Here is a 10000-nt window from a genome sequence, read left to right on the forward strand (position 1 = left end):
GCACCAGGGCGAAGAGACGGACAACCACAGATATGCTCCTCTCTCTCTCTACTGGATCAAACTCCACCACTCAAAACACATAGAAACCCTGTGTGTGTGTGTGTGTGTGTGTGTGTGTGTGTGTGCGTGTGTCGGTGTGTGTGTGTGTGCGTGTGTGTGTATTTGGAGTGTGTGTGTGTGCATGTGAGCGTGTGTGCATGTGAGTGTATGTGTGTGTGTGTGTGTGTGTGTGTGTGTGTGTGTGTGTGCATGTGAGCATGTCTGTGTGTATGTGTGTGTGTGTGTGTGTGCGTGTGTGTGTGCATGTGAGCGTGTGTGTGTGTGTGCATGTGAGCGTGCCTGTGTGTATGTGTGTGTGTGTGCATGTGAGCGTGTCTGTGTGTGTGTGTGTGTGTGTGTGTGTGTGTGTGTGTATGAGCGTGTCTGTGTGTGTGTGTGTGTGTGTGTATGTGTGTGTGTGTGTGCGTGTGTGTGCGTGTGAGAGTGTCTGTGTGTATGTGAGCGTGTCTGTGTGTGTGTGTGTGTGTGTGTGTATGTGTGTGTGTGTGTGTGTGCGTGTGTGCGTGTGTGTGTGTGTGTGTGTGTGTGTGTGTGTGTGGAGTGTGTGTGGAGTGTGACAGGGATCACGTTCTGAACCCCGTGCCTGGCTGCTGTGCTGGGGGTTCGAGGGTCCAGGCCTGTTCTAATAGCAGGTGATTATAAACCTCAGACCAGCGGCCGGCTATCGGCTTACAATCAATCAAACACCCGGTCAGCTCACAGTGACCACACCTCACCCTACACACACACAGACCCGCACACACTCCAAGGCCTTCTCCCTCCACTCACCTCTCCCTGGCACACACACACACACACACACACACACACACACACACACACACGCAGTCTGCCAGCTCGGTGACACTCCGTCGCTGCCGTTCGTTCCCATGCTGAAGCTGGACATCTCTCCTGCCTAGCTCAGCGTCTAGTGGTTTATGTGAATATGTCTTCTGCTAGGCTCTCGATACCCACCCAGACACACACACACACACACACACACGTTGCTGCCCTACTACCAGTTGTGGTTCGTCTGTCCCTCAGCTAGTTGTGCTAGAGACGGTGACGAGTCGGTCACCAAACGCTGCGCTCAACTTTCAGTGGCAGAGAGGCGGAGATCTGGAAGATCTGGCACGGCGAGACTAGCAGCGGGCCGACCTGAGCCGTCTCCCGCTGCATGCTGGGGGTTCCAGGTCCGGCTACGCACCTTAACGCTGTGACTGAACCTTCCAAGCCGAACGCTTCACCGATAAACCCGCCGCGACTGAGCACCGGCGCCAGAGAGCTACACTGACGAAACAACGTTGAGCCCGGTCTTCAACCCCCTACGTTTACGGCTATCGGGTCGGATACGACGCTTAGCTGTCGTTACGAGGGAAGCGTGAGTCCGGGTTTGGCTACGGGGAAAGAGGCACTTTGGCTGCGACAGCTTTGGGAAACCTCGGCGTGTTCGGATCTCTCTCAGGCTGGTGGCCATTACAGCACTTTCACCCTGTCTGTCCTCCCTGCTACATTACACAGTCAATCACACCCAGCCCACAGCCAGTGGGATAACCATGGCAACACTGCGTACGCCTGCCTGCCTGCCTGTCTGTCTGCCTGTCTGTCTGCCTGCCTGCCTGCCTGCCTGTCTGTCTGTCTGTCTGTCTGCCTGCCTGTCTATCTGCCTGCCTGTCTGCCTCTCTGTCTGTCTGTCTGTCTGCCTATCTTTTTTCTCTGTCTGCCTACCTGTGTCTATATGCCTGTCTGTCTGTCTGCCTGTCTGTCTGCCTGTCTGTCTGTCTGAGAGTAATAAGTCACCAGCCAGAGGAATATAAGAGGTGGATGATTTGTTTACTAACTCAATGTCACCTTCGAATCACTGCTCAGAGAACAATATAAGAGTCATGATGAATCAAAACAGTCTTCATAAAATGTAAACAGTGACAAATGATTTATCTAATCCTTTCAATAAAGAAAGCGTTTGATGAACCAGCTGTTCTGTTCAAATGATCATCGCTCCATAAGAGTCAGACGGTATAGCTAGGCCTATTTCACAATGCGACCATAATGGGAAGAATTTAACTATTTTGGACTTTATAATCTCATCTGACTATTTATTTGATATTTTGTTAACTCAATATTTTAGATATTGTCAGAGGGCCTGGGAGCAGTAAAGACAATTCCTGGATCTTGAATCTGTCTCAGCTCATGAGTTCAAACTGTAAAAGTCATCCATCACACCGAGGCACCACAGTGTTGATGTTCCCGGTTCAACCGTCCCTCTGAGGCCCGCGCGCCTCGAGTCTCCGGTCTCTGACGGGACGTCTCGTGAAGCATCACCTCAGTTTATCAGCCTCAACACCGGAAATAAGCCTTCCCGCCAAAAACACATGTATCGACTTCAAAGGGCGCGCGGTCACTTCGTATTGGCGCGGATGAGACGGCGGCTCGGCCAATCGAGAGGCTCCGTTCAGACGGCGTTGAGTGTTCCGCAATCAAGCCGCAATCAAGCCGCAATCAAGCCGCTTTACAGCCCGGCGGACTGCGGCTTCTGAAGGGAGAGAGTTCTCTCACTCCGCCCTGCTTGTTACGTTCCCGGATGACTGGTACGTAAAGCGCATTGTGTTGCCTCTGGGTATGAAATGCGCTATACAAATAAAGCTTTGATTGATTGATTGATTGATTGATTGATTGATTGATTGATTGATTGATTGATTGGTAGGCTACTGGTCCTAATATTTGATATTTGGGTAGCCTAATCGAATAACTATACAGCCTGTAGACTATAACAACCAAGGATGTAGCGTAATGTATGGATATTGTGGGTGTCTAATTCAAAGTAATCTAATATAGTGGTTTGAATTATTAATAAAAACGCTTGAAGGTGAAACCGTTTCATACATTTATTACCACCGATATTTATCACCATTTGGGTCATCAAGTGGGTGATTTTACTTTTCCCAAAAAGATTATCCTATGCTATCCATTTTAGGATATAGTTGCAATTCATAAGATATAGCCTAGTCATAACAATGTTTGGAGCCTAGTTCAAATCTGGCTACAGATTAGCTACCACTATTTTGTTACAGCCTTTGATATCTCTGAGTATGATCACGGAAATGAGTCAACCCGCATCCCGTACGAGCGGACACACACACACACACACGCACAGATATACACGCACGCACACACACACACACACACACACACGCACACACACACACTCCACTAGACTAAAGCAACATACGCGTGTTTTCGTTTGAGAGCAGCCCTGAATTATATTTTGAAAACAAAGTTAAAAACTTACCCTACCTGAAATAATCCATTTTGCAGAAGATCTCTGTGTGTTTGATGTAGCAGCTGCTGTGCGCGCGCAACGACGTCCTGCACACGGAGCACTCCAGACAGCGCATGTGCCAGATCAAGTTATTCACCTGCGAAACAGTGTTTTTTTGTTATAAAATGCTAATAATAATTATTTCATGCATAACAATCACAGGCCTAGACGCCATAATAATAGAATACTCATATAATAATAACTTGATATTTGTAAATTTATTTATAGGCTACCTAGTCTATCTGTAATTACAGGATTTAGGCTATGTAATCGTAGATGTAAAATTGTGGATAGTTACTAGTCTATTATTTGACTTGAAATAACATTGCCTATATTTCTAACAAATATTCACTGTAGGCCTATCTGAAGGATATTGAAAATGTTTTCGTTTTAAATAACACGTGTTATTCTGTCAAATGTCTGACAATAGTTGAAACATTACATTTGCCCTAAAACATTTGCTATAAAACACCATCAAATTATACAGATAGTTTTGAAACTCAAATTATGTTTTGTTTTTTTTAAATCAAGAATTCGCGTTGGCTAATTGTCATGTAGCCTACCAGAAATTCTAATTCAGAATGGGTTACAATTAGGGCCATGTCTTTTCTTTCTTGACAGTGGTTGGACATGTTATTTAGGCTATCGAATGAAATAAACAAATTTCAATACATCTTAAACAATTCCGAAAATATTATTTGCTATTTAATTTCCTATTAAATAGTGAAACTAAGTGGCCTACTGTCTTATTGCATGATAAGCAAAGAGCAACCATAGATAACAGGTTATGTCAATATGACAAATAGCTTTTATAGGATACTCGAACAACTTCAGCTAAATTAGCCTTCTAGAACCATGCACATTGTAGCCTACATTTCAATAATTTACAAAATTAACATAGAGGAGCCTACTCTCACAATTCACTGTTTAGGCTACATGTTTTCCACATAGACGATTGGCTACTTTCTGTCCCTTAAATTAAAGATAAACCGAATGGCAGACAGGAGCCTATCCTCTTCATCCCTCTCTTCCTCTTCATCCCCCTCTTCCTCACTAACACACACAGTCGTGCGCGAGCGCGTGCAGTTGTGTTTTGCTCGGAAGCACGAGACGCAAGTCTGGGCGTCCATCAAGTTAAATGTCCGAAAAACAGTGAAGGACGAGTGAAAAGTGAATCCATCCTTATTGTAATTTTGACCTATATATATTAATTTTGACCTATATATAGGCCTATCTCCTGTTAATATTGTCTAAATGTGGATGTCTCTTGGTTTTAAAATCAATTTCAATAAAATAGCATGGGCCTATAGAATATGACAAATTGAGAAAATAATTTTTAAAAAATGGTCAAGCTTGTGTTTTATAGCCTACCAAGTTGCTTAACAGCAAAAAAAAGATCAATTCCATAATAGTGTAACTATACGCGGCTCTAATAATCCATGAACTCACGCGCACTCCCACCTTGAGAAGGTACCGGTCCCGTATCTCCAACCCGCAGCTCGCGCACACGTTCTTCCCGGTGGAGGAGGACGAGGCGGTGGAGGTGGGCGAGCAGACGGACGGGGTGGACGGCGGGCTGTCCTCCCTCTCCATGGCTGACCGGTGGGACTCTCCGTCCGAGTGAGACTGCACGGGAGAGACAACCAAACACGGGCCTATCACGTATTTGTAGGCTATAGATGGCCTACTTCCAAATTAAAAATGTCAGAAATAGCCTACGCTTTTGTTCTATCAAAACAGATGCACAGTGCATTTTTAGAATAAATGATCTCCAAATCAATCCAGGAGTAGTTGCAAATGCAACAGGCTTTGGGAAATCTTTTGAAGCCATCCACAACATAATATCATCGCCTAGGCCTATGTGACCATTTGCTCAACCCAATAAAATATTTTGCATGAAATGCAGGTTGATAATAGGTTGATAATAACAGCCACACCTCACGAGCTACCCCTCGGCTATATCGGCCCCAGCGTCTCACCATTAGAGCGTGCTTGGAGGCCCCCGGCGTACTCTGCGGGTCTGGAGAAATCACCTAGAAAACAAGATCACCTCGAAAATCACCTAGAAAACAAGATCACCTAGAAAATCACCTAGAAAACAAGATCACCTCGAAAATCACCTAGAAAACAAGATCACCTCGAAAATCACCTAGAAAACAAGATCACCTAGAAAATCACCTAGAAAACAAGATTCAGCTCCGTCAGCTCCGCGGGCATCTCCACAGAACCCCTTTACGCATGGCCGTCTGGGGAGGCTATATAAAGCACCCAAACAATAAATCCACACTTTAACTGTGTAGGATACGTAGGGCCCCGCGACAAAAGACTGTTTTAATGAAGCTATTTCAATCCGGATTGATTTTTTCTCTGCTGCACTTAACCTCTGTCTGTTAAAGTAGGCTAATCGTATTTTCCTCGCAATCCAGGGAACCGGAGGGAAAAAACGACTTGCAATTATAAATAGCTTGAAATGCTCTTGACAAGCAAGAGCATTTCAGCAAGAAGCAGAGTGTCAATTTCAACTGTCAATCAGAAAAAGGCAACGCGCCACCCAAAGAATTGCAAATTTGTTTTTTAATGGTGGTAATTAAAATCTAATTCTTCTCGGGCGAATTGGCACGTGAAGAGGGTGAACTGCAAATCACACTATTCACAATACAGGCGCAGCTGATCTTTGTACACAATCTTATGACATCACTTCAACACACACACACACACACGCACAAAACAGCAGCAGATAAGAAAGCAGCACGCTGACAACAGGCAGGGTTTCAACTGGAAGCCGAGGTACGGTTGTAACCACACAATCAACCAACAACAGGCCTTTAACCCTGCAATAAGATAATTGTCACAATCCTAGATTATAGGATGCCATAAACCTGTTGTTATTGTTGACTAGGACTTTAGGGACAGTCGCAATTACAGCAAACAATTATATTCCTGAATACAAAATAGCCTGTTTAGACTAGGCTACCTCGCCTTTTCCACAACTGTACCTGTTTTGGGGAAATTCCTTCGGATAGAAACTGATTTCCCTCTGATAGAGGGGCCAGAATCTCATTTTTCCAAAACATGAAACCCCTGGAATAAGAGTGTATGTCTCCAAACTCGACGGTTGAATTCTGCAATAACTTTCATGCACACAAAATGCTGCTGGTGACGGGTTGCAGTAACATATCCTCGTACCATGGGTCTTCGCGGTTTACGCACGCCTTGGAGCCGAAGCGCGTTTGTCCCCTGGCACAAAGCGACGGCCCCCAGATCCCACGGACTACAGGCTATCGCAGATTATCCTAAATCGCAAATGACGAGCCTCGTGGAGGTTCCTGCTCCCCAGAACGCCTTATTTAGAATAAAACTCTCCCCTTCCACTTTTTTCTCCCCCCTTTTGGGACGGGATTGCTGAGCACAGGAAGTAGCCTTGCTGGAGTTGAGGGCTTGGCAGGCTCCCTCCACAGACACCGTCTCTCCACGCGTCCCGAGTGAAAGTGAAGTTGTGCGTCCTGGTCTGGAAGTGGGAGGTGAAAACTCGGACCCTCGGATAACGGACACCGACTTTCTAGTATGATGGAGTTTCTTTTCACACTAGGCAAATCCGTTATGGATAATAGCCTGCTTTTCTGCCTATAAGCACGTTGTGGTGAGCACACTCAGTGTAGTAGGCTATATTATGCTAATTTCATAAGAATTGTGCTATCCTACATAACGCTTCTTGCATAATTAGGTGCTTGTGCGAATATAGGAAATAGAAAAGGGTTGTTTATCGACCCAAATATACAAAGGCCCCGTTGTGGCGTTTAGGCTGTAGCAGCCATAACAACTATCAAATAAACTATAGCCTATTATACCATCGCCAGTTTTTCTTTCAAATGATTCAAACAATTTTATTCACTATTCCACAGAATGCGTGGTCTTCACCATACTGTATTTACACCTCTAGAACAAGGCCTATTAAGTGCATATATCTCGGTAGGACCACAGACAGAAAGAACATTATTAACAATATAATATAAATAGTAACCATTTATTGATGTTTGCATTATAATTATAATCCTATTAAATAGAATAGACAATTCGTTAGGCCTAACTATTCGTTAATAACACATTTACAAAGGCTATAATAGGCTATAACACCATGTTCTTTAGCCATGAACGTCAATGTGCAAAAATAGTGTTTTCAAACGAAAAGCCTTAGCAGTTTAAAACAGGAACATGAATGAACACGGAGGCAGATTGCGACCCAGGACACTATCCGGCCCAGACCCAGGACACTATCCGGCCCAGACCCAGGACACTATCCGGCCCAGACCCAGGACACTATCCGGCCCAGACCCAGGACACTATCCGGCCCAGACCCTGGACACTATCCGACCCAGACCCAGGACACTATCCGGCCCAGACCCTGGACACTATCCGACCCAGACCCAGGACACTATCCGGCCCAGACCCAGGACACTATCCGGCCCAGCCACCGGGCCACACGGCCATCAGCCCTCAGCAGCTGAGGACATGACAGCGACACACTGAGAAGTTCAGGAACACAAGATATAAATGATCTGATTCCAGACGGAGCCGTTTTAATGTCCGGTGCCAGAGCAGCTTTTCATCAGCGTCACTTTGCACGCATATAATTACACACTTCAGTCCTACATGGAAACCAACGTTAGGCCTACATTATTACAACGCTGTGATAGGAAGTTGCAATCTAATTTATTTCGATACTGACTTTAATTTCACAACCAGATATTAAGCGTAAGGCTGTTTTGTAAACGAGCTAAAATAGTATCTATTAGTCTACAGTAGTCTACAGACACACATGATCCATCATTTTCGTGCTAAAATAATGCGTCTCACGCACACAAAAAAGACATTTACAAAAACGTATTCATGTTTTTCAATAGTTTATTGTTCAACATATTATATGTTTGTAACGCATATCTCACATCGAAATTGATTGATAAGTCAGGACATAATGGTAGGCTGCCCGTGCGCCAGGCCCAGCATAAATTAAACACCTGTGGATGAAAACCTCTAGACTCTAGAAAATACTTTTCCAGATTTTTAAAAAGGCAACAATGAAACCAAAACACAGAAAACCCCCCAGCGATGAAGCTCTCATATCAGAGGCTGGTGTCAGTGCAAAACCTCCTCTGAACACTCCCAGACAACAAGAACGCTATAGCACCTTGTATCCCTGTAGGGCGGCCCTCCATAAAAAGGGTTCTAGAAGATAGAACCCTTTTCAGATCGGAAGGAACCATTTTTGGAACCATTCTGTCTATATGGAGGCTTTCTATTTCGAACCCAAAGGATTCTAACCGACACAAAAAGGGTGCTATGGTTCTAAGAGTTCAGGTGGTTCCTCTAGCTGCAGGGAAGGTTCTGTTGTTCTGTGGGTGATACACTAACAAGCCGCCAGCCATGGGGTGGTTGTCTGTTGACTGTGATCCAGTTCCCTTGACACACAGAACACAAGCCTATCCAGAGACAAACAGAACGGTATCAAACACACACTGGGAGTTATGCAGAATAAAAACCCCAAAACGCTGATGAATAATGAACATCATGGATTAACTGAACATGTCCCTAAATCAAAAGAATGTAGGGATGGCAGAGTAAGTACTATTCTACAGGACACGCAACGTACAACTGTCATTAAAAAGTGTTTGGTGGAGGTTGTATAAAAGCGGATTCCCAAACCTAAAGCAGCCCCCTGTGTTGGGGGAGGAGGGGGGGGGGCAGAAACACTCTTCAAAAGGATTCACACACGAGGAAAAATCAACAAAGGAGATTTCTCCGGGTTGTAAATGTCTGGTTGCTGGTTGCGGTTCTGTACCAGCCCGACCCAAGCCAGGCAGAACTCCCGAGACCACGTCGTCCAGGCCGCTGGGGGCCCCGGGGATGGGGGCCGCGGGGCTAGGGACAGCGGGCTAGGGGACAGTTGTGGGACAGATATCCGTTAGACCTAGGGGCTAAGCAGGGGCTGGGGTTGGGGGCTGAGTGACGGGCTGGAGGGTCAGGGTCAGGGTCAGGGTGAGGGTCAGGTGTGGAGGCATAGACAGACAGACAGTGGACTAACTAGGGGGCCTCTAGCGCATCATCTCCGGTACCGGCGGAAGGGCCGTGAGTAGGGCTTGTGGGTGTGCTGGCCGCGCTTCTTGTCCTGAGGGGGCTTGTTGTAGAGGTAGGCAGAGGGGCCGGCGTACTCCTCGTCACGGTTCTCCTCCATCATCTGCAGCTTCGCCTCGATCGCGCGGATCTTCGCACTCGTGCTGTCAGGAGAGAGGGAGGGAGGGAGAGGGTGAGCGTAGGAGAGGGGATAAGAGAGAGAGAGGGAGGGAGGGAGGGAGAGAGAGAGAGAGGGAGGGAGGGAGGGAGAGAGAGAGTGTAGGAGAGGGGATAAGAGAGAGAGAGGGAGGGAGGGAGAGAGAGAGAGAGAGAGGGAGGACGCAGGGACGGAGAGCAGGGAAGAGTGCCCCACTTAAAGAGACAGAGAGAATGAGTGAGTGAGCAGAGTAACGAGAGAGAGAGAGGGAGAGAGAGAGGCTACGTGTGAACGAGTGAGTGGAAAGGGCAGGATAAAGAGAGAAAGAGGGAGGGAGGGAGAAAGGAGGGATAAGTAGGAGAGAGCAAGACGGACACAAA

At 46.2% G+C, this 10000-nt stretch overlaps 2 protein-coding genes across 3 annotated transcripts in view; both read right to left on the reverse strand.

Annotated features, from left to right (window-relative positions):
* The window catches only part of lhx6a (LIM homeobox 6a), a gene marked incomplete at both ends in the record, with an annotated part of 19424 nt that extends 12995 nt beyond the window's left edge, over window positions 1-6429 (reverse strand). Inside the window, 4 exons of the mRNA XM_084460048.1 lie at window positions 3331-3452; window positions 4817-4981; window positions 5335-5388; window positions 6352-6429. Coding sequence (XP_084316174.1) covers window positions 3331-3452; window positions 4817-4981; window positions 5335-5388; window positions 6352-6429 — 419 coding nt within the window. The remainder of the gene's footprint in view (window positions 1-3330; window positions 3453-4816; window positions 4982-5334; window positions 5389-6351) is intronic.
* A 1886-nt stretch (window positions 6430-8315) lies between these two features.
* rbm18 (RNA binding motif protein 18) overlaps window positions 8316-10000 on the reverse strand; it is a 27374-nt gene continuing 25689 nt past the window's right edge. For both annotated transcript variants that reach the window (XM_084460036.1, XM_084460035.1), the window contains exon 6: window positions 8316-9627. In XM_084460036.1, the coding sequence (XP_084316162.1) occupies window positions 9453-9627 (175 nt within the window). In that variant the 3' untranslated portion in view covers window positions 8316-9452. The remainder of the gene's footprint in view (window positions 9628-10000) is intronic.

The sequence above is a fragment of the Borostomias antarcticus genome, assembly GCF_949987555.1.
Source record: "Borostomias antarcticus genome assembly, chromosome: 30".
Lineage (NCBI taxonomy): Eukaryota > Metazoa > Chordata > Actinopteri > Stomiiformes > Stomiidae > Borostomias > Borostomias antarcticus.